This window comes from Rhinatrema bivittatum, chromosome 2 (assembly GCF_901001135.1).
Source record: "Rhinatrema bivittatum chromosome 2, aRhiBiv1.1, whole genome shotgun sequence".
NCBI lineage: Eukaryota > Metazoa > Chordata > Amphibia > Gymnophiona > Rhinatrematidae > Rhinatrema > Rhinatrema bivittatum.
The window spans coordinates 38,403,146-38,428,444 of NC_042616.1; the positions used below are offsets into that span (position 1 = coordinate 38,403,146).

General features: G+C 45.5%; 2 protein-coding genes across 3 annotated transcripts in view; both read right to left on the reverse strand.

Moving 5' to 3' along the window:
- LOC115083857 (zinc finger protein 271-like) overlaps nt 1–25,299 on the reverse strand; it is a 634,158-nt gene that overhangs the window by 38,767 nt on the left and 570,092 nt on the right. The window lies entirely within an intron of this gene.
- On the reverse strand, nt 1,862–23,937 carry LOC115083865 (zinc finger protein 665-like). The gene is made up of 4 exons (XM_029587912.1): nt 23,683–23,937; nt 21,621–21,747; nt 11,922–12,041; nt 1,862–5,426 (listed from the first exon to the last, which is right to left on the reverse strand). The coding sequence occupies exons 1-4, from the start codon at nt 23,704–23,706 to the stop codon at nt 2,986–2,988; spliced, it is 2,712 nt and encodes a 903-aa protein (XP_029443772.1). The 5' UTR covers nt 23,707–23,937; the 3' UTR covers nt 1,862–2,985.

Sequence of the window (25,299 nt, forward strand, 5' to 3'; positions counted from 1 at the left end):
GTATGCACTGAAGGGTGAACTGCTGGAAAACCAGCTACTAGACCAAGGCATTCGACCGAGGGAGGGATCACCAAATATCACCTCAGGAGAACTCGACTGAGGTAGGGACCATAAGGTATCACCTCAGGAGGAGCGGTGCATAAATCTCCTTCTTTCTTCTTTTTCTCCTTTTTTTTTTCTTTCAACAAGCAATGCCTTGTAGGGAAATGTACATTCACCATCTGATCGAGATGGAGAATACTGTGGGCTGTCATTGCAGATGTATATATACCATGATGCCAGCTTTGATGTCTCCAACTGTTGGTGGAGGTGCATAATCCACTGGTCGTGGGTTAACCTGCCTGAATGCTAAGAAAATTGTTTCACATAACCCAAAAGACAAAAAGCAGGGGATATATGAGTGGGTTTATGAATCATAATAGTAAGTTCATGGAATAATATTTCCCAGAATCACATAACCAAAGGACATTCCCATAAACAATGAAATAATATGGCCTTGAGAACAGTACATTTAACACAGCCCGCAGAAGCAGCCAGACCCATCAAATGTGCTCATACAAGCACGAAGATTACTCTGAAAAATTCTAAACTGCAATTCTTGCAGGGTTACATTGATTGTAATAACAGAAATGACAGTATAACAATTCCTCAAATCTTCTGCCTCTGTCTGAGGGGCTGCAAGGTGGGCCTTCAGACTAAAGCTTTTACTGCACTCAGTACATGCAAATGGTTTCTTGCCAATGTGGGTTCTCTGATGGATTGTGAGAGCTTGCTTGTGATTGAAGCTTTTATTACACACAGTAAATGTAAACGGTTTCACTCCATTGTGGATTGTCTGGTGGCTTGTGAGGTTTGTCTTCTGATTGAAGCTTTCACTACACTCAGTACAATTAAAGAGTTTGAATTCTGCATGGATTCTCTGATATCTCATGCGGTCTTCCTTTCTCCTGAAGATTTTATCACACTTAAAACAGGTAAATGGTTTAACTCTAGTGTTGATTCTCTGTAGATTAGTGAGTTTTGTCTTCTGAATGAAGCTTTTATTACATTTAGTACATGCAAATAGCTTAAATTCTGTGTGCATTTTCTGGTGGATTATGAGGTATCAACTACAACATAATGGAAGCCCACTCACCCATTCAAAACAATAAATACATAATCAAAGTTGCTACACAAGAATGGGTCCTATATGGTTTGTATTAACCGCTGCTAGTATCATAAAAAGTGCAAGTACCCAATTAGGTTCGGCAAGCACACATTCAGTTTTAATCACATACCAGATTTATGCCTTGTCCACAAAACATTTATTTATTTATTTATTATTGCATCTAAAATCACTATGCTTGCTGCAGCTATTATCAAAGTCCATATACAGCACATGTTGAAATCATGTATGTCAACAATAGTTTTAATTAGCGCTCCCTGAGACCTGTATTTAGGTTGAGATGTACAAAAAATATTTATATGATCAATACTTAACTTGAGCGCATGTCAGCAGTCATCAATAGCTGGTGAACTTCACCATCAAACAATCACAGGGAGTCTCAGTCCAACACTGCCAGTGTTTCGACATGGATCATGCCTGCTTCAGAAGCAAGCAGAAAATGTTTCATAATACTTAGAACATGACTGCTATGGAGAAGTTAAAACTATTGTTGACATACATGATTTTAACACGTGCTGTCTATGGACTTTGATAATAGCTGCAGCCCTCATAGTGATTTTAGTTGCAATAAAAAAACAAAACAAAACAAAATGTTTTGAGGACTAGGCATAAATCTGGTATATGATTAAAACTGACTGTGTGCTTACTGAACCTAATTGGGTGTTTGCACTTTTTATAATACCAGCAGGGGTTAATACTAACTATACAGGACCTATTCTTGTATAGTAAGTTAGATTATGAGGTATGACCAGTGTCTGAAGCTTTTACTACATTTAGTATATGTAAAAGTTTTCTGTTCTATGTGAATGCTCTGGGGCTCTTACGATGTGCCTTCGCAATGAAGCTTTTACCACATTTAGCACATGTGAAGGGTTTCTCTCCAGTGTGGATTCTCTAGTGGAGTGTGCCAAATAAAGATTTTATTACACTAAGAACATATAAATCATTTCACTCCTCTGTGGGTTTTCTGGTAGACTATGAGAGCTGTTTATTACTAAAGCTTTTACCACACTGCATATATGAATATTTCATGCCAGTGTGAATACTTTGGTGTATTGTAAAAATGTACTTATCACTAAAGCTTCTTCAACACTCATTACATGTAAATGCTTTCTCTCCAGTATAAATTCAGTAGGTTTTGAGGATTGCTTTCTAATTAATTTTTTTTTTACTACAGTTAGTACATATAAATGGTGTCTCTTCTGTATGACTTCTCTGGTGGAGTGTGAGGTGTTCCTTCTGAATAAAACTTTTACCACAATCAATACATATAAATTCTCTGGTGGAATGTGAGACAATAGTTTTGACTGATACTTTTACCATGCTCAGAACATGTGAAGGGTTTTTCTTTAGTTAATTCTTAATTTAGTCTGAGAGTTTTCTTTTGACTGAAGCATTTACCACACCCAGTACACGTGAATAGTTTTCCTCAAGTGTGTCTTCTCTGGCCGAGTGTGATGTGTTCCTTTTGAATAAAGTTTTTACCACACTTAGAAAATATATAATTGTTTCACGCACTTATGATTCTCTGGTGACCTGTGAGAGTTTGCTAATGATTGAAGCTTTTACCACACTCAACCCTGTCTAGGATTTCTTTCTAATGTGGAGTCTCTGGTAATCTGTAAGAGTTTCTTTATGACTGAAGTGTTTACTGCACTTGGCACATTTAAATGTTTTTTCTCCTGTGTGAGTTCAACGGGCTTTGAAGTTTGCCTTACAATTAAATTTTAAATCACAGTCAGTACGTATAAATGGTGTTTTTCCTGTGTGGCTTTTCTTGGCGGGTGTGGGTGTTCCTTCTGAATAAAGGTTTTACCATACTAAGTAGATATGAAAGGTTTCACTTCTTTGTGAATTCTCTGGTGGATGGTGAGAGAACACTTATGCCTGAAGCTATTACCACACTCAGAACATATGAAGGGTTTCTCTCCAGTGTGGATTCTCTGATGGGAGGTGAGAGTATGCTTATGGCTAAAGCATTTACCACACTCAGCACATGTGAATGGTTTCTCTCCAGTGTGAGTTCTCTGGTGGAGTGTGAGGTAATGTTTCCGAATAAAGCTTTTACTGCACACAGAACATATAAATGGTTTCACTCCTTTGTGGATTCTCTGGTGGTTTGTGAGATTTTTTTTATCACTGAAACTTTTACCACACTCAGCACATATAAACGGTTTCACGCCAGTGTGGATTCTCTGGTGAACTGTGAGATTTTGCTTATGGCTGAAAGTACAACCACAGTCAGTACATGTAAATGGTTTCTCTCCAGTGTGGATTCTTTGGTGGGTATTGAGATTTGTTTTCCGATTAAATTTTTTGCCACAGTCAGTACATGTAAATGGTGTCTCTCCTGTATGGCTTCTCTGGTGGAGGGTTAGATCTTTCTTTTCAATAAAGCGTTTACCACACTCAGTACATATAAATGGTTTCACTCCTATGTGAATTCTCTGGTGGACTGTTAGAGGGTACTTTTGACTGAACTTTTTGCCACACTCAGCACATGTGAATGGTTTCTCTCCAGTGTGGACTCTGTGGTGATCTGTGAGAGTTTTCTTATGACTGAAGCATTTACCACACTCAGCACAAGTGTATGGTTTCTCTCCAGTGTGGGTTCTTTGATGGAGCGTGAGGTATTCCTTACGAATAAAACCTTTACCACACTCAGAACATATAAACTGTTTTACTCCTTTGTGAATTCTCAGGTGAGCAGTGAGTGTTTGCTTATGACTAAAGCTTTTACCACACTCAGTACATGCAAATGGTTTTACTCCCTTGTGTTTTCTTTGGTGGATTAGAAGGGAGCACTTATGTCTGAAGCTATTGCCACAGTCGACGCATGTGAATGGTTTCTCTCCAGTGTGGATTCGCTGGTGGATATTGAGACTATGTTTGCAACTCAAACTTTTGCCACACTCAGTGCAAATAAATGGTTTCTCTCCAGTGTGGATTCTCTGGTGGGTTATGAAGTGTGGCTTCCGACTAAAGCCTTTACCACAATCAGGGCATGAAAATGGTTTCTCTCCTGTGTGGATTCTCTGGTGAATTGTGAGAGCTTGCTTATGACTGAAGCTTTTATTACACTCGGCACATGTAAATGGTTTCTCACCAGTGTGTGTTCTTTGGTGGATTGTGAGATGTGCCTTCCGTCTAAATATTTTATTACAATCAGTGCATGTAAATTGTTTCTTTCCTGTGTGGTTTCTCTGGTGGATAGTGAAGTGTTCCTTCCAGGTAAAGCTTTTACCACTCTCACTACATATAAATGCTTTCAGTCCTGTGTGTGTTCTCTTGTGGATTGCAAGAGTTTGTTTGTGACTAAAGCATTTACCACATTTGCTACATATAAACGGTTTAATTCCTGTCTGGAGTCGCTGATAGCTTGGGACGTGTTCCTTCTGACTAAAGTTTTTACTAAGCTGAGTATATTGTAATTGTCTGCCTGCGCCATGGATGTTCTGGTGTTGTGAGAGGTCTACCTTCCTACTGAAGTGTTTTTCAGAATGTGTAAAAGAGAATGATTTTGCACCAGTATGGGATTCCTTATGTCTTGAAAAGAAGCTTTTATTGCATTCTGTATTTGAATTCTGCTTCTCGCTTTGGTAGAATGTTAGGTCTCTTGTGAGGTTTTCTTTTTGATGGATGAAGTCATCACTTTCTGTACATAAAACTGTTCTCTCTTCTGTGCAGTTTATCTTGTATTTTGTGAGGCTTGCTTTAGTAATAAAGCTTTCTGAATGCTTGGCCCTTATACACTGTCTCTCTCCTTTGTTGATTTCCTGGTGTTCCATTAGTTCTTGCTTACTACTGAAACCTCTTCCACACTCAGAACATGTAAAAGGTGTCTCTCCTGTGCATGGTTTCTGATGTACGTGTAGTTCTCCCTTCTGACTGAAGGTTTTCCCACAGTCTGCAGATGTAGATGGTCTCTCTTCAGTGTGAAATCTCTGCTCTGATTTCACAGTCACAGAATCCCCGAGTATCCCATGTGCATCACATACACATTTTTCTTCTGTTATGTGGTTTCTATGCTCTTCCACTTTATGTGGGATATTTCTGGCACTTTGCTCACTCAGAGCAGAGTCTCCTGTAAAATTTCTTTGCTTCTTTTCTTTGATAGTTTGATTCCTGCACGTTGTTCCACACTCAAAACTTGACAAAATATCCTCTGCATCTTTTTCTGATAACATCTTGTTCCCTTCTGGATTCTCACTTAGCACCCAGTGATGTACCTCTGTATTATCGTATCTGGGATCGTCATTTTCTAGAAAAAAAAGTAAACATTGGGCATTACTGTAGAAGAAGGACAGTTTAATGAGTTCAGTATTACAATAACATTTGCTTTTTCTTGTTGTCTTCTTGCTATTCCCCTGAAAAGAACAGTGTGAAAGGTTTACAATCATTGTGTCATAACATTGGCCTGTAATGTTGTGTCTTGTCTTTCAACGTGTCTAAAGATATGAGCGCACTTTTAACACCTCGTTGGGAGAAAGGAAAAGATTGCGCCTAGACTGCAATTTCTTATTTATGTAAGCTTGCATTCGGCTAAATTCCAATCAAACATTGATCACTGCAGATCACAAAAAAAAACATTGAAATACAAAGATTAAAACACACATACAATTCAAAACATTAATAAACAGCTCTAACATGCTCTTCTTCTAAATTGTATCCAAATAATTTGCCCTTATTTAAAATGTAAAATCCTTGCACATTATTTTCCATTTCAAAAGTGCCTATGTTTTTGAGAACTTCTAGTTATGCTCTAATTGAAGCAGCAGACGCCCGCTTGTGCGCCCATCTAAAATTGATTTTTTTTCCAGCCATCCTAGTAATAAGACGGGACCCCGGGAGTAGCATGTCTTTATCCAAAGGTCAAGGCAGACATTCTGTTCCTTCAGTGTTGGCCAATCAGGCTGCTAAGAAGAAAAAAAACTAGTACATCTGCCACTGCAGAGCCCCTGCGTCATGTGGAGATGGCATCGGACGAAGATGATGGGCCCCAGGATCTAGAGGCCGGTGAATGCACTCCACACACTGTAAAATTAATGGAAAGTTTCGCCAATAAGATTTCTACTAAATTGGATACTCGGCTTGGCATTATTGTAGAGAAAGTGGCCTGCTTAGTTCAAACAGTGCAGGACAATATGACTAAAACAGAGGAAGCAGAAATAAGAATTGTCAGTCTTGAAATGTCACTTACTTCTGTTAGTAGAGTGGAGTAGTAGCCTAGTGGTCAGAGTAATGGGCCCTGAACCAGGGAAGCCAGGGTCCAATTCCTACTCAGGGATTGCTGAAAGCAAATTACCGCGCAGCCTACCTCCGTTCCCTCCGAGGCCGCTCCGAAATCGGAGCGGCCTCGGAGGGAACTTTTTTTTGCCCTCCCCTCACCTTCCCCTCCCTTCCCCTACCTAACCCACCCGCCCGGCCCTGTCTAAACCCCCCCTTACCTTTGTCGGGGGATTTACGCCTCCCGGAGGGAGACGTAAATCCCCGCGCGCCAGCGGACCACTAGCGCGCCGGGACGCGACCTGGGGCGGGTCCGGAGGCGCGGCCACGCCCCGGTCCACCCCGGGCCGTAACCACGCCCCCGGGCCTGCCCCCGAAACGCTCCCGACACGCCCCGAAAACGCCGCGCGGATCGGGCCCGCCCTCCGACATGCCCCCCTCTGAAAACCCCGGGACTTACGCGAGTCCCGGGGCTCTGCGCGCGCCGGTGCGCCTATGTAAAATAGGCGCACCGGCGCGCAGGGCCCTGCTCGCCTAAATCCGCCCGGATTTAGGCGAGCAGGGCTCTTAAAATCCGCCCCTAAGCGTGTAGTTTTTAATAGAAAGCTCATCACTACAGGATAAGTTACAATTATAAAGATAGTTTTATACTCAAAAACTGAGATAGAGAGACCTTCATCACATTTACCATTGATTACAAACTATGTTACCGAACTTTATGGCACCTGTGTAAACTGACAAATTTTAGTATCATTACTTATGTGCCTTACTGTAAACCGTTGTGATGGTCCCCACCGAACGACGGTATAGAAAAGATTTAAAATAAATAAATAAATAAATAAATAAATAAACTGTGACCTAATCATTGCAACATTGTTTGGCGTGGTTTCAACAATTAAGGTCATAAGGTCCAGTGAATATTTATTCAACATAGCATTCCACTTAGATACAAACATACTATCTTCAGCTACAGCTCAGGTTTATCACAGATCAGGTTCATTTGTCTCGGGAAGGAGGAGATACAGCCTCCTCACTTACCATGCGGGAATAATGGTGGATTTTTCATCCACTGTACATCCTAAGCATTTCAATAAAGAAGCAGAATGGGGGAGAACTATATTTAATCCATATGATATAAACATGGGGGCAGATTTTATAAATCTGCGCACACTCGTACTTTTGTTCGCGCATCAGGTGCGAACAAGAGTACGTGGGATTTCAATAGATACGCGCGTAGCCGCGCGTATCCATTAAAATCCGGGGTCGGCGCGCGCAAGGCTGCCCAAAATCGGCAGCCTGCGCGCGCCGAGCTGCACAGCCTGCTTCCGTTCCCTCCGAGGCCGCTCCGAAATCGGAGCGGCCTCGGAGGGAACTTTCCTTCGCCCTCCCCTCACCTTCCCCTCACCTTCCCCTACCTAACCCCCCCCCCCGGCCCTATCTAAACCTCCCCCTTACCTCTATCACGAAAGTTACGCCTGCTCGAAGTAGGCGTAACTTTGCGCGCGCCGGGACAGCTGCCGCGCTCTATGTTCCGGTCCAGGGGCCGCTGTCATGCCCCCGGACACGCCCCCGAAACACCGCGTCATTCCCGGCACGCCCCCCGACACGCCCCTCCATGCAAGCCCCGGGACTTGCGCGCGCCGCCGAGCCTATGCAAAATAGGCTCGGCGCGCGCAGGGGGGGGGTTTGGGGTAGGTTTTCGGGGGGTACGCGCGTACCCCTTTGAAAATGTACCCCATAATGTGGACTCAGTTATTTTTGCATTTTCAGTTCACCATTCAGGTTTAGGGGATTTCTTGCTCATTTACACTTTTATATTGATTATGCCTCTGAATAGTTCCCTGTCTGTGACTGGATGATATAGCGTTCCCTACTTTTTGACTGGTATAAAATGAGCTGCTTTTAAGTTGGATATAAACAGTCATGCGACTGTGGCTGAAAGTTTAGAATTGATAAATAGCTTTTCTTTTCTTCCCAGGGAAGGACGGTACTGTCTTCTGCTCATCTCGCTACGATGGTGAGTAATCAGATATGGATGGATGGATAGAAGAATAGATAAATAAATATATCACATCACCAGATGGCCATCAACCTTTCCCCTGAGAGAGGCTTGGATTATGGCACCCAAATGTGGTCCCCGTTGGGAGTGGCACTGCTCTAGATTCTACACTTAAGCAGAACGGTGTTAGAAACTTGAGAGGTTTTTGTGAGCCACAGCAAGATAAAACTATTATTGTCATCTGGCATTTACCGTATATTGACCCAGGAACAAAAGGGCTGAGAAGGTGTTTCGTTTGCATATTGAAAATGATAAATGACAAAGGGGCGGATTTTAAAAGCCCTGCGCGCGTAAATCCTTCCGGATTTACGCACACAGGGCACTCGCATGCCGGCACACCTATTTTGCATAGGCCGCCGACGCACATAAAGTCCCGGGATGCACGTAAGTCCCGGGGCTTTCTAAAAGGGGTGTGTCGGGGGGGGGGGGCGCGCATCTAAAATGATGCAGCGTTTCGGGGGCGGCAACGTGGGCGTGATTTCGTTCCGGGGGCATGGCCGCGGCCTCCGGACCAGCCCCCGGGACCGGAACACGGACCGGGGCTGCCGGCCGGCGCGCGCAAAGTTACACCTGCTTTCAGCAGGTGTAACTTTGCCGACAAAGGTGGGGGGGGTGGGTTAGGTAGGGGAAGGGAGGGCCAAAGAAAGTTCCCTCCGAAATCGGAGCGGCCTCGGAGGGAACAGGCAGCGTGCGCTGGGCTCGGCACGCGCAGGTTGCACAAATGTGCACCACTTTGCGCGCGCCGACCCCGGATTTTATAAGATACGTGCAGCTACGCAAGTATCTTATAAAATCCAGCGTACGTTTGTTCGCGCCTGGTGCGTGAACAAAAGTACGCGATCGCGCAATTTTTTAAAATCTACCCCTTAATATGTTAATCACTGAATGACTTTTCTGTAAATTTTCTGTAAATTTAAAAAGGACTATTGATTATAATGAAAGCTTTACACATGATAACTAAGGTGCGATTGCCCACAATATGAGTGCTCCCATTCTCATTCTATAGGAGATCCACTTTCTTAAATTATGGAATGCACATAATGTGAAAATGATAATTAAATAATTGCACAGCAGAAGAATAAACTGCCGAATTTCTGCAGAGTCCGGGAACCCTTTCATAAGGTCTATGGGAAGACTTGAGTTAGCGCCATCATTCTATTCTTTGGATTATACACCCGTGAGCCGTATTTATGGGGGAGGAAGCGTGTGTGTGGTTTATATTTGTGTGCTGCACTGGTTAAATAGATGTTTCACATGAAAAAGAGGAGGACCACCTGCTGAATACAAGAGCAGAGCGCTGAAAAGTGGGAAATTAAGAAGAGCCACCTTGTAACGTGTTTTTTCTTGGTGCATTACTATGCGATTGTGTACAGTTGTTCTCTTCTGATCTAATAAAGGACCTCTGCTAGATAAATACAAAATAAGCCAGAAACCTGACAGCCATATTCAAAACTTCAACTAAGTCTCATAGGCAGAATATCTCCGACCCCCACAAACTCCAGACAACTCTTCTGTGGAACGTTATAGCAATAGTAATCGGGATTTTGTTGGGGGTCAGATTCATTCTGTCCATGAGCACAGGTGGAGTTTTGATGGAGGTCCTCAGGAAGATTTGGTTGAGAATCAGTGAATTAATGAGCTCCCCTTTAATTCATCGGGCTAAATAGAGATAGCCATTTTGAGTCTGCTTAATTAGGAGGGAGGGGAGGGAAGGTGAAGCTTTGGATTGGACATTTGGCTAATTTATGAATGCGGGAGTGGCCAATGCATCACCTTTGTTCTCCGACTTGTGGTTTGATTTCTGGGGTCTGAGTTACAATTGGAGAATACAGAACATATGACATCTGATGTGCTTTTTAATGGTGAGGTTTATTTGGGACACTTCTTGTTTGCTGCAGGATGAGCAGAACACCCGTTAGTGGTGTTAAGAACGTAAGAAATTGCCATGCTGGGTCAGACCAAGGGTCCATCAAGCCCAGCATCCTGTTTCCCACTGAGGCCAAAACCAGGCCACAAGAACCTGGCAATTACCCAAACACTAAGAAGATCCCATGCTACTGATGCCAGTTCATAGTCTTGCTCCTAATTCTCCTAACACTCTGATAACGCTATGAAATGCTGGCTTTTTGTGGGTAGAATATTAAATAGTTAATGGAAAGAAAGAACAAGTCGATCTCTATTAATACCTGATAGATTATTAGGATTTGTTTGAAATATCTAAAAGAATTTAGCTTCCTTATATTTAAGCTTTTGATACTATAGAATTAATGTTTATAATTAGATTTAAAAAAATCTTTTCTATACCGTCGTTAAGTTATATATGATGCTCTATTACAGCTTTATGAGATGTTGATATTTATTATATTTTATATAAACTAAAATTTTTGACTGTTATGCTACTTACATATTATCTCCTTTAGCCTAATTTCCATACCAATTTTTCTTTGCCAAGTTTTTAATTTTCAGTTGCTTTTCCAAATATATGTTGCCTTAATATAGTCTCAAGCTCAGAGAGCTGCCTCAGGGCTAATACGGCTCTTGGGGTTTTTTTGGTATATTACTAAGGCCCATTCCAAATGAGGATCTTTTCCTTAAACGACTTGAGTTTAAGGTGACTCAGTTGGGGAAGTGACGTCCTGTGTCAGTGCTCCTCAACCTCTTTTATTGCACGGCACACCTAATTTGTGAAACTGTTCTGGCACACCGATCCAAATTGCACAGGATCCTCACGCCATCCGATCCCTGCGCGATCTTCTCTGACTCCCTCTCCCTCCAAATCTCTAGCTTCCTCCCTGATCCTTTCCCCCATCCTCTCTCTTAACAAGCCTTCCTCCTCACAAGATCCCTGTGAAAGCCAGGGCTGAAAATATATATGCAACTGGATGAGGAGACAATGAGTGCCGGCAGCCTTCCCAGTGTCTGTATCAGGGGGAAGCAGGCCAGCCAAGAAAGGGCAGTATTGGGGGTGTTGATGTAGGCAGTGGCAGTGCTGATGGAAGTAATTATCCTCTTTTCCTGCTCCCCTGAATGATCCTCTCTTACGACCCCCCTCTCCCACAGGCCAGCAGGAGGAGAGCGGCATTTCTTTTCATGTCTGCTCCCTCCTCTGCTGGCTTCACACTCATGTTTGCATGAGCGGAGCAGGTCTGTGCTACACGTCTGGGGGGGCCCTGCACATTCAAACGGAAGAGAACAAAGCCAGAGGAGGCTGCAGATGGGGCATCAAGCACTGCTGCTCTCCTCCTGCCTGTGGGATGAAGGGAGGAGAGCACTGAGACAGGGCTGCTGCTACCGCAACACATCAAGATAGGGAAGCTCCGACCTATGTGACTGCTGCCTGTAACAGAAACCCTGCGAGTGATTACAGAGATCTGCAGAGGAGCTTGTGCAGGGGTCTCTGCAGTTCCCAGCTGCTCCTTCCACTCTTCCTCTCAGCAGTTTTACCCCGGTCCCTCTTATTCCTGCACTCACCTGAGCTGCTGCTTCTCCCAGTTCCTCTTTCCTCTGATCCCGGCTCATCCCTGATGTACGGCTCTTCCCCTCGTTCAATGTGGGAGATAATATCAGGGGCGATGGTCGGAGAGTCTGTTCCTGGGGTAAGAGCACTGCATTAGGTTTCTCATCATCACCCTGAGTGCAATTCCCCCAGATTCAAGACTTAGGAAATTTTGCAGCATAAACAATTTCACCAGCTTCGGTGAACAAAAATATGAAAACATTCAATCGAAGAGGAACAGTTTCATGGCCCTGCACATCTCAAAAATATCACATAAAATATCTTTGCTCATTTTTTTTCAGTCTATCTCCAACTATGAACCAGTGCAATAAATGATCAGTCTCAATTCATTAGGTAGAAGCCTAATTTCAGGTACAGTGGGGTAGGTCCCTGCACCGGAGGGCTTACAATCTAGAACCTAGATTCATTAAACTGCAATGTTTTAATCCCAAGAGGGGATGGGGAGGGTGGCGTTCTCAGGATAATTTCCCCTCCCCCAACAAAATATCACGGCAGTATCACGGTGAGTCCGTGAGACAAAACAACGCGGCGGGAGCCTGTGCCAAGTGTAATGGCAACGCCCCAACGCACAGGGGCTGACTTGGCCTTAAAGGACCGTGCAGCGCAAGAAGTCAGCTCCCTAGAAGAATACCAAAAGCCATCGGGGGGTCTTCTTAGACCCCCCCACCCTGGGCGCCCAGCCATAACCATTCCAAAACTGAAAGTAAAAGCAGCCTTGCGTCGATACCTCACGACCCCAGCTTCTTATTGCTAGAGGCCCCCCCTTGACAATACAAAAAGTAGGCCAGTAGGGCCCCCCTCCCCAGATCAGTCCTCTCTAAACCTCCCAAACCCCAATACCTTTAAATTTGCCAATCCGCAAAAGTTGAGGGGCCTGGAGTTCCTTCCCCCCCGGTCAGCTTCATAATCCAAAATACCACTCGACGGTGCAAGGTCGGCGAATGGGCCCAAATTCACCAGACCTTTTATGGTTTGAATTTCTGTTGCCGGGCACCTTGACTGGTTGCCCTGGGACGGACGGGGGTTGCCACTAGACTCGGTGCAGGCTTCTGCTGCGCTGTTTTGTCTCGCAAGAGTTTTACCGCCAGACGAAACCACGCAGCGATACTGCTGCAATATTTTTGTCGGGGAACGGGCAAAATATCATGGGATTGCCTCCCCCCTGCCCTGATACTGAGCCCCTCTCGCGATACAACATCGTGATTCAGTGAATCTAGTCTTTATATCGTTAACAGACCCATGGTAACTTTGGGCATTCTTTACTCACTTCTTGTGCCGCATGGCCCTTTAAATCTACCATGGGGCCATCAGGACCCGCATTAGAGACTCACTGCCCCCACAGCATATTAGCGGTTTTCAACTAGTTGTAGATAAAACAACATGGCAGACAAACTTCATGTTATTTAATTTACATAAGATTACCTATGCATGATCTTGCTTTGCATGGTTTTGCAAAATTCATACATGCAAATGCCATGCAAAGCAGCTCAATGCAAGAGGGGAAGGAATCTTGTCTAAAACAAGCATGATATCATGTGATATACACTGTTTAAAGGAAAATTGGTTCTTACCTGCTAATTTTCGTTCCTGTAATCCCACAGATCAGTCCAGACCAGTGGGTTTATGCATCCCTGCCAGCAGATGGAGGCAGAGAACTAAAAACTTTGAGGCACTGCTACATAAATGAGAGGGCCACCTGCAGTCCCTCAGTATTGACCTGTACCCAAGCCAAAGATTAGAAAGCCTTCCTTTAGTCAAATGCGCTTTCAGACCCATCGGAATAGTTTGACCCTTACAAATATAGGCCAAACAAATAGCCTCTTTCAACCAACGAGCCAAAGTAGCTTTGGAATCGCTCTCTCCTTTCTTCTCTCCTTTCTTCGCTCCATCAAACACAAACAGATGGTTCAATCTTTGAAAGGAATTATTGACCTTCAAATAACATAACAGAATGCAACACACATCCAAAAGATGGAGATCTCTACTCTCCGCCGAATCTCTAGACCATTCTGGGAAACCCGGTAATTCAACTGTCTGATTCACATGGAAGGCAGAAACCATTTTTGGCAAAAAAGGAAGGCACCGTATGCAAGGACACTCTGTCGTTAGTAATATGCAAAAAAGGAATGCAACAAGATACAGCCTGAAGTTCCGAAATCCATCTGGCTAAGCAAATCGCAAACAGAAAAAGCGCCTTCAACATAAGGTCCTTCAAGGAAGCTCATCCTAAAGGCTCAAAGATTGCTTCACAGAGAACCCGCAAGACTAAACTGAGGTTCCAATTTGGGCACGTTTTCCGAACCGGAGGATATACATGTTTCACCACCTTCAGGAATTGGATGACATCAGGATGGGAGGCCAAAGACTTACCCCGCACCATGCCTCTGAGACAACCCAAGGCAGAAACCTGGACACAGAACGAATTATAGGCCAAACCCTTGGACAAGCCCTGCTGTAGAAAGGACAAAATATACGGAACTGTCTCTGACAGAGGATCCAGGCATTGTTGTAGACACCAGGTCTCAAAAACCTTCCAAACCCTGATGTACACCATCTCGTCTGCGGAAGGGTAGTAAATTACTGGTTCTAACTATCCCTTCATGCGCAAGCGCTGCCTCTCAAAAGCCAAGCTACGAGACAAAAGTGAGCCTCCCGATCCGAAAATATGGGCCCCTGCCGCAATAAACCCAGCAAATGAGCCAGCCGAAGAGGTTCAACCACTGCCAGATACACCAGAACTGCGAACCATGGATGCTGCAGCCATTCTGGAGCCACCAACACTACTGTCCCTGGATGCGTTTCTATGACCTATGAGTGGCCACGGAGGAAACATAAACAGAAGCATCCCCTTTGGCTACGGGTACACTAGAGCATCCAGTCCTACCGAACCGGTTTCCCTTCTGCGACTGAAGAATCTTATCGTCTTTGCATTGGCTCATGTTGCCATAAGATCCATCTGTGGAACCCCCCATCTGGCACAAATGTGATTCCAGGCTTCTGGGGACAACTCCCATTCCCCAGGATCTAGCTGCTGCATGGGAGGCTGCAATTCCCTTGAGGTGACGCTCTGCCCACACAAACCATAGCTGAGTTTCCCGAGCCACTGTGTGACTCTTCATTGCTCCTTGATGGCTGATGTATGCCATTGTCACTTTGTCCGAAAACACTTGAACCATGCTACCATGAACCAGAGGCAGAAACTCTTCTAGGGCTCTGTGCACTGCCATCCATTGTCTCCAGACGATTGATGGACCAGGATGCCTTTGCCGCTCCTCAGCCCTTGAGGTTGGCATCTGTGGTCACTATCACCAATCCGGAGCCTCCAGATCCACTCCCTTTTCCAGGTTACTCCTCAACAGCCACCACGAAAGGCTGAACCTATATTCCGCTAGAAGAGGCAATGGTAGATAAAACTGCTCCGACATCGGATTCCATCTGGACAACAGCACCTTCTGCAGCGGCCGCATGTGAGCAAAGGCCCATGGAATCAGATCCAACGTCGAGGCCATGGATCCCAGCACCTGTAAGTAATGTGGTTAATGCAGTTAGTATAGCTGTGTTTAAAAAAGGATTGGATAAGTTCTTGGAGGAGAAGTCCATTACCTGCTATTAAGTTCACTTAGAGAATAGCCACTGCCATTAGCAATGGTTACATGGAATAGACTTAGTTTTTGGGTACTTGCCAGGTTCTTATGGCCTGGATTGGCCACTGTTGGAAACAGGATGCTGGGCTTGATGGACCCTTGGTCTGACCCAGTATGGCATTTTCTTATGTTCTTATCCCAGACCCTTGGCACTGGCAGTCGCAATAGCTGTGTCACCTGCACCTTCGACAGTCTGTCTGGTGTCAGGTACACTCCACCCTCCTGGCTATTGAAGCGGGCTCCTAGATATTCCAATGATTGAGACGGGACCAGGTGAATCTTTGCCACATTGATGACCCAACCCAGACAGCCGAGGGTGTTCATCACTCATTGTATGGATCAACCGCACTCCTCCTCAGTCTTTGCCCAGATAAGTCAATTGTCTAGATACAGATGGACCAGAATCCCTTCTCATCGCAAGGCTGCCGCCGCCACCACCACCATCACTTTTGTGAAGGTCTGGGGCACCGTGGCCAACTCGAAGAGAAGGACCTGAAACGGGAAGTGCTGACCCAATACCTTGAACCGCAGAAACTTCTGATGGTCCTTTCAAATGGGAATATACAGATAAGCTTTGGTGAGATCCAAAGATGCCAGGAATTCTCCTTTGTGGACCGCCGCAATCATTATATCCAACATCTCCATCCAGAAACGCGGCACCCGCAAGATTAAGTTTATCTTCTGCAATCCAAGATGGGATGGAAGGTGCCCTCCTTCTTCGGTACCACAAAATAGATGGAGTACCTTTCCCATTCCTGCTGCTTAGCGGCACCGGAATTATGGGCTCCAGGCTTATTAACCTTTGGAGAGTCTCCTCTACCACTTCCCTTTTGTTTCGAGAAGAGCAATGGGACTCCAGAAAGGCTTCCTTGAGTGGACAAGAAAATTCTAAGGTGTAACCGTCTCTTATAACCTCCAGCACCCACTGGTCTGAGATAATCTTGACCTGCTCCTCATAAAATTGGGACAACCTGCCCCCTACCACTTCCAGCAAAGAGTGGGCGAGCCTGGCTTCATTGGGAGGCCTTATTGTCTTTGGTCCCCTGACCGGACCTGCTTCTGGAGGACCTACCAGCACTCTGAAATGTCTGCTGGTGACCAGATGACTGCTTGGAACCCGAAAAGGAAGTCCCTCTCCCAGACTGAAATCTCCTTGAGTCCCAAAAATGGGAACGGGATGGAAAGACCTTGCTATTTGCATTCTTATTCCCTGGCAGTCTATTTCCCTTGGATTCCCCCAGGGACTTCATCAGCTGATCCAGGTCCTCCCCAAAAAGCAGCTTCCCCTTAAAAGGAAGATTGCATAGCTGAGTCTTGGACCACATGTCTGCCAACCAATTGCACAACCACAGAAGTCTGCATGCAGCCACCACCGAGACCATGCACCTGGCCAAAGTACGCACCAAGTCATACAAGGCATCTGCCACATAATCCCAGCTCCCAGGCAAGCCACCTGAACAGGGGTGAGCACACCAGATGAAGCCTTTTCCTGAAGCGTCTGGATCCAGCACAAGCAAGCCCGCTGAATCATGCTAGCACACACCGCAGCTTGCAAACTCAAGGCTGACACCTCAAACATGCGCTTCAACTGAATCTCCAATTTGGGGTCCTGAACATCCTTCAGAGTGGCAGACCCCGCCACCAGAATTGTAGTCTTCTAAGTTACCGCAGAGACCGTCGCATCCAACTTAGGACTCTTAAGGTGGTCCAAATGCTCTTCTAGCAAGGGATAAAGCTTTGCCACTACCCTCCCGACTTTCAGGCCTGATTCCGGTAAATCCCACCCCGGGTTAATCAGCTTCTGAATCTTTTTAGGAACGGGAAAGGCATTGGTCGCTCCCCGCATCCATCCAGAACCGGACTGACGCTCTGATTATCCGACTCTTCCTGAGTTAGCTTTACCCCCAATTCTTCCAATACCCGTGGAAAGAGGGGCTGAAGTTCCTCCTTCTTAAGCAGGAGGACCACTCCAGAGTCATCTCCCTTGGTCCCGGTCCCCTCCATGAGATCCGGGTCATCCTTGCTCACATCTGGATCCGGGGTCTGACCCCCCAGCCAGGTCCCCAACTGGGTCCGCTCCCCTGTTGCGACGCAGCATCCTCCTGCATCTCGTCTGAGTCATCCAGATCCCTGACGTCACCCTCCGCCCCAGTGCCACAGAACCCCAGGGGCTTGAGCACGTGCCCAGAACCACCCGCCAAAGCCAGCCTAGGTCTCTTGGGCTGCCCTGGCCTTCTATTTCTGGATCTCCTCTCCCCTGCACTCTTTCTAGCCAGAAAGGCTTTGTGCATCAGCAGGACAAATTCGAGGGAAAACCCCCGCAGGCCTTCAAACCCCTGCTCAGGCAGACTGGACTCCGAATCCACTCCCCTCCCCCACTCTCTCATACGGGGCAGGAAGTGGAGGATGGTCAGGAGAAGGGAGTCACCAGGTTCCCAATCGGCTGGGGCCCCCTGTTTGCGATCCCCCCTCGGGAGCAGAAGCAACAGCGGAGACCCTCCCCTTTAACGCTTGCTGTGGTCTCTGCGGATCGGGAAGCCTGCCTGGACTTAGAAGCCTTAAGGGAAGATTCCCCTCCCCTCCTGTGCAGAGGAAGCGAGAATTCAAGCGGGCAGAGCAGAGCCCGCAGGCCTTGCAAGCCTCCACACGCAGCTTGTCTGCCATGAGGCCCGCAAATTCAGTCGGCCCTGGCGCACCATCGCGAGGCAGGCTGCACACGTGACTACCCTTTCGAGCCGCGCAGCTTGGGCTGACACCTTCGGCGCACAGGAAAAACGGCAAATGGCCTTAATGCCGCGCGACACTCACGGCGCTCAGCACAGGTTCCCCCGCTGGCGAAAACTAATTTCACAAGGCCTCTTTCGCTCTCTCCTTCCAGTTGGCCACGGAAGCTCCCGCTGGCTGACTGCCCCGGCACTGTACCACAGGCCGAATCTCCTGGCTCCTTCAAACCTGTTTCTCCTGTCTTGTCTTTTTTTTTTTTGAAACAAGCTTACCTCAGAGAACAAGAAAATAAAAAAGGAATACTTCCCTGACTCAAGTCAGCGGTTTATAGGAGGGGACTTTGGGATACCAAGAGGGAGCCAATCCCCTGGCTATCGAGGCCACAACAGCCACAGGTTATCCAACCCCTCGGTCGCCCGGCTCAACCCGAGGGATGGCCCACAAAGGAACCTAGCACCTCGGGGGAGCTGAATCCAAATCCAAAATCTCCAAGTCTCACAAATCAGTGAGAAATGCAGGTTTGCACCTCTACCATCTGCTGGAGAAAGAGAAATACTGAGGGACTGCAGGCGGCCCTCTCGGTTATGTAGCAGCGCCTCAAAGTTTTTCTTCTCTGCCTTCATCTGCTGGTAGGGATGCATAAACCCACTTGTCTGGACTGATCTGGATATGTTCAGGATGCGCATTTTAGCCCTAACTCGGCTTGATAAATGTAACTCTTAGTTGGTACCTGAGGCAATGGAGGGAGAAGGGACTTGCTCAAGGTCACAAGGAGCAGCAGTGGGGGGAGGAGGAGGATTTGAATCCTGGCTTCCTGTTTCTCAGCCTCTGCTCCAACCATGAGACCCCTCTCCTCTCCACTGGCTGCTGTAACTTCATCCCTGCTTTATACCTCTTCCTCGAAGATCTGCCATCAGACAGGCCGATACAGTACAGTGCGCTCCGTCATCATTGGATGCGCGTTTTCCCTTACCCCTTATTCAGTAAGAGGCGGAAAACGCGCGTCCCACCCCCTGAACCTAATAGCGCCCTCATCAATCAAATGCATGTTGATGGTCCTATTAGGTATGCCCATGCGATTCAGTAGGTAGGCGCTAATTTCTTCGGGCACCGGAAAAGTGCACAGAAAAGCAGTAAAAACTGCTTTTCTGTGCACCCTCTGACTTAATGTCATGGCAATATTAAGTCGGAGGTCCCGAAGGGTAAAAAAAGTAAAAAAAAATAATTAAAAAAAAATTTGAAGTCGGCCGGCGGCTGTCAGGTCGAAAACCGGACGCTCAATTTTGCTGGCATCCCGATTTCCGAGCCCGTGGCTGTCAGCGGGCTCGAGAACCGACGCCGGCAAAATTGAGCGTCGGCTGTCAAACCCGCTGACAGCCGCCGCTCCGGGCCAAAAGGAGGCGCTAGGGACGCGCTAGTGTCCCTAGCGCCTCCTTTTGCCCGTTTCTATCTTCTACCGCCGGGCCTAATTTAAATACTGCATCACCCCGCTCTCCCGTGGTCTTTACTGAATCGGCCTGACAGTGAGGAAAGGGAGGGGGGATGAAAGGCCACGTGCACTGTTTGTTTCTTTCATTTTAAAGAATTGAAACATCAAATGAAATGAAAAACCCAAAGTGAAATAAATCATTTACAGTTAACATTCTTAGGGAAGAGAGAAAGGATCAAAGACTGAGGGAAAGATGAGAGAGGGAGAGGAGTGTAAATGGCAGGAGGAGGAAAGGAGGAGAGGGGGATCTGGTGCCAGAAGAAAGGAGGATCCAGAACTGGGAGGGGAGGAGGAAGAAGGCCATAGCCCAGATTTCTGGGATTAGAAGGGCAGATCCGGGATGGGGAAGATTTTTCGAGGGGTGGGGGGAGTCATCCTCTCTCTATGCAGCACAGATTCCCTCTCACACTCATACACCAAGCCCCTCTCTCTCTCTCTCACACATCCATCCACCCCCACACTGAACCCCTTCTTCACACTCCCACCCATTCCCCAGGACTGATCACCTCTCCCCTTTCTCTCACACACACACACGATTAGTGAGACCCCAAAAGGCAGAGAGTTACTCTCCCCGGGAGCCCTGCCAGACTAAGGTGCCAGGGGATGCTCTCAGGGCCAGGAAGTGAAACCTCCCTCTCCTTCACCCCCTTGTGTCCAAAGAAGCCCTGATGTAATGTCCCCTCCTGTCCTCCTCCTCTGAAACTGATCAACACATAAATATTCAGTAACCAGAGCCCCAGCCATTAGCTCTGGGTATTAACCCCTTCCTAGCCTCCAAAGAAGAGCCTTGGGTCAGTTGGCACCAATTTGGAAAAATCGCTCCTGCTCCTTGTGGACCCAGGGCTGGTAACTTGGGGAAGGTCAGGGGAGTGTACTTCGGTATCTGTTTGCTGCCTAGCAGTGGATTTATTTTTCTATGTATGTAAAAGACATAAGAGTAACATACATGCCACCGCTGGAGAAGCATAACAACTGGATTCTTCAATCTCTGAATACATTTGTCTGAATTTAGCAGACTTGAGCAAAGGGGGGGGGGGGGAGGGGACTCAAAAAGGGGGAAGGGCGGTGGGAAGACAAAACAACAAAAATCGAAAACTTGCAAAACTATTAAGAGAACAAGATACTACTTAGCCGCATCTGTTAATTCGTTGGTGACTAGATACCTATGTTGTTTATACATTATTGTAAAACTGTTATATAATATGTATACACTTGATTATATTTATGTTAACAGTTCATTTGTATAATGAGTTATGTTCAATAAAAAACTTTAAATTAAAAACAAAGATGGTCAGGGGAGTGAGGGCGTGGGGTTAATGGAAAAGGTTAGGACAGCAAGATTTGGAGGCCATGGGGTGGGGTTAATGGCTGGGACTCTGGCTACTGAATCTTCATGGGCTAGCAAGGTTGGGGGAAGGGGAGATGCTACCACAGGCCATCAGGGCTTCCTTGGACACAAGGTGCTAGGGTGGAAGTGGATTCAACAGCAGCTTGTGGGCCCTTTAAGAGTGTAGCCCGTGGCAATGATCAACTTTTGTTCTAACACAGATTACACATTCTTTGCCAGCCACAGCAATCTGAGGTTTACAAAACTGCAGTTCTTAGGATCCACAGTTTAGTGAATTCCATGGCAATGTCCTGTTTCATCACAGCTTAAACTGGCTCCAAAGTGATCAGTGCAGCACTCACTTACATTCTCACCCTTTTTGATAAAATCTCAGCAGGAAGAGCTCACAATCAGAACTATATTTATCAAGACGTCCTAAGGATCTTAAAAATGTAAAATTGACTCCTACCCAGTGAGATGAGGGTCTGATAATTCTCCTTCATCACCTCCTTGTAAAGCTCCTTCTGCCATTGTTCTAAATCCTCCCACTCCTCCTGGGAGAAATAGACAGCGATGTCCTCAAAGGTTACTGGGACCTGAAACACAAATCAGAAATACACTCAGCACCTTCTGCATCAGGAGACCTCCCAGTGCTGGGACTCAGCAGGGCAGGGGGGATGTTTTGTGGGTGTGCATAATTCACAATCACACAACACCAAATCCCAGACTTTAAAGTGAATTTTCAAAATGTTATGCACATAAAATTTATCAGATATGCACTTAAGTAGCCTCTACTTGCACAATCAGTATTTTAAAAATGTTCAATGTACGCACAAACACACACATATAAAAAGGGGCTTTCTGGGGACAACACTTATACATGCAACTTGTAATTTTAATAGATGCAATCACATGTATATGTGTGCATTCATTTGCGTAACTTTTTCATCTTCTAATTATCTGGTGTAATTAATAATAAAAGTGTTAACTGTTCACTACTGGCCAAGTGGGAAGTCTGGGTAAACTCAGATTTCAGGCTTCAGAACCAGAAGGCTCTCAATAAGCTGAAGAAGGACTGGGTGAACTGGTGGGCTAATCGGTAAAACTGGTAATTTCACTCATGTGTGTATGTTTTAAAATACACTGACTTACACATGTAAAAGCCAAATTATGCAGGTAAATCCTATTTAATTTTCCTGCATAAATTAAACGCATGTATATATTTAAAATGGAGGAGTAATGTACATGCACTCAATCCATTGATTTATGTAGATTCTATAGATGCATGAATATGTGCAGAAGCCTATATACAGTCAGGCCGATACAGAAATAAACGCGGGAGAGCGGAGGTTCCGTGTTGAGCGCCCACTCTCCCGGGAGCGCGATTCAGTATTTAAATGAGGAGTCATGCCAATAAGCGCGATACAGAAAGTAAAATGTGCAGCCAAGCCGCACATTTTACTTTCAGAAATTAACGCATGCCCAAAGGCTGGCATTAATTTCTACCGGCACCGGGAAAGTGTACAGAAAAGCAGAAAAACCTCCTTTTCTGTACACCGTCTGACTTAATATCATAGCGATATTAAGTCGGAGGCCCCAAAATTTAAAAAAAATCAAAAATTTAAAAAAAAAAAAATTTTAATCGGCCGGCGGCCCTCGGGTCGGAAGACGAACGCTCAATATAGCCGGCGTCCATTTTCCAAACCTATGGCTGTCAGCAGGCTTGAGAACCGATACCGGAAAAATTGAGCGTCGGCTGTCAAACCCGCTGACAGCCACAGGTTTGGAAAACGGACGCCGGCTAAATTGAGTGTCCGTCTTCCGACCCGTGGGCCGCCTGCCAATTTAAAATTTTTTTTTTATTTTTTTTTAAATTTTGGGGCCTCAGACTTAATATCGCTATGATATTAAGTCAGAGAGTGTACAGAAAAGCAGTTTTTACTGCTTTTCTGTACACTTTCCCAGTGCCGGTAGAAATTAATGCCAGCCTTTGGGCAGGCGTTAATTTCTGAAAGTAAAATGTGCGGCTTGGCTGCACATTTTGCTTTCTGAATTGTGCGGGAATAACTAATAGGGCCATCAACATGCATTTGCATATTGTGGGCGCTATTAGTTTCGGGGGGGGGGCTTGGATGCGTGTTTTCGACACGCTATCATGTCTTATTTATAAGGGGTAAAGCTAGCACGTCGAAAATGTGCGTCCAAACCCGAAGTGTACTGTACTGTATCGGCCCGTATATAAGGGGTAATAGATGCGCATCAAAAACACGAGGCCAATCGCATGCTAAACGATGCGCTCACATGAGCGCACTGTACTGTATTGGCCTGAATTAAAGCATATATTCCCACACAAACATACACGTATTTTGTAAACTGCCCATTTTACAAAATACTAAAGTAAATTTGTAGCCGGCCACATTCTTGCACATGGAAACCAAACAGTTACATACAGAATCTGGGATACAAAATCTCACTTTGAGGGAATCCTGATCTCCCTCCTTCCATTCACAAAATTGGGGGCAATCTGTTACCTGAGCAGAAGCTCCTGCAGGCATTTTCCTCTCTGCTTGTGCTGCTTTCAGGATTAGAAATTAATTGGGGGCTCCTTCTCGGGCTGGTTGAAGAGCCGAGTGCCTTTTGCAGGGCAGTTCAGGAGGGGAAAGAGAGGGAGAGAAGAGCAAAAGGTGAGATTTGGGGGTGGTTTCCTGTTAATCTGCAAATGAAAGGATTTTAGGACTCTGTCTCCAGTACTCGACAGCTCCTCTTCCTGCTGGGCGCAGCTTGATGACATCACACAGGGGGCGGGCACAGGATTACAGTAAGAACAGAAGGGAGAGGTGAATGGAGCTTTACACTGAGCTCTGTCACCGCAGGGCGGAACCCATTCTGCTTCCTCCTGAATATTTATGGTCTCGTGCTCATTTGGGCATTTTAGATAAAGTTACCACATCACACTGCCTCCTCCCCCACCACTGACCCTTTCCTCCCCTCGTCACCCTCAGAATTCAGCCCCTCCTTGTCACCATTCTTGGGGACTTTTAGTTTCTGCTCATCCAGAGCTCAGGGATTGCACTAAACAGTTTCCCCCCTTCTTTCTTCAAACGCCTCTGCCCCCACCCCCATGCATCCAGTATGTAGCATCTTTCTTATTTATTTCCTGCTTCTGTATTCTGCAAAATCCATGTTCATGTCCAGTGAGGATCACAGAAATTCACTCTTCCTGACTAACATTCTATCAGACAAAATAATTGCCAGACATTATTTTATTTTTTTATTTAACAGTTTTATATACCGACCTTCATAGTAAATAACCATATCGGATCGGTTTACAATTAACAAGAATAAAAAACTGGGGTAACTATTCAAGTAAAGGAAAGATAAACAGTAAGTAGGAATGAGTCAAAGTTACAATCAACAGGGAAGAGAACTTGGAAGCTTGCAACAAGCTGGAAAGAAGATAAGGCAGGAAATAAATATGAAGTGATGCCATAGGGCGTACGGGTTAAAGCTTAATGGTGCTTTAACCTGGGAGAGTCAGAGTCCATTCGTGAGTATAACTGGTTTGATTTTCTGACTCTGATTCTTTTTTTTTCTGCTGCTCGTCTCTGTTCCTTTTTTATTTTCTCTCTTACTCTGGTGTCCTTTTTCTTTTCTATTTCAGTTTAGTTTTTCCTTCAGAACAGATATTTTTATCTCTCTCCTCTCTTTCTATCCTGTTGTCCTGCTGCTTCTTCTTTCTTTCTCCTTTTCCTGCCTGCTTCTCTTTCCCCCTTTCCTTATTCCATTCGTCCTATATTATGTCGCTGAATTTCTTCTCTCCCCACTTCACTCCAAGGTACTCCCCAAACCTGGGAGCTTTGGAGTTCTGCTCACCCTGAGATTTGTGTCAGTTAGCAGGGGACGTATATAATGTACACTCACATAACACATCTGGTACACATTTAATTGTTTATATAATTGATTTGTAAGTTGTTTAAAAGCATAAAATATTTTTTAATGAATATGTTTAGGATTATTTGAAACTGATTTTATACTTGCCCTTGTTCCACTCAGCTCCATTCATATCCGGACTCCAACTAATGTCCTTCAACTTCAAGTTCTATAATACAACCAGCTCATTTAACTGTTCGTTGTAAATATTTAAAATG

Coding starts and splice junctions, on each gene's coding strand:
- LOC115083865 (XM_029587912.1), bottom strand. CDS start 23,706: ATGCCTGCAGGAGCTTCTGCTCAG. Junction 21,748..23,682: donor CTGCAGGAGCTTCTGCTCAG/GTAACAGATTGC, acceptor TTTGTGTTTCAG/GTCCCAGTAACCTTTGAGGA. Junction 5,427..11,921: donor TGGGAGAAGCAGCAGCTCAG/GTGAGTGCAGGA, acceptor TTTTTTTTCTAG/AAAATGACGATCCCAGATAC.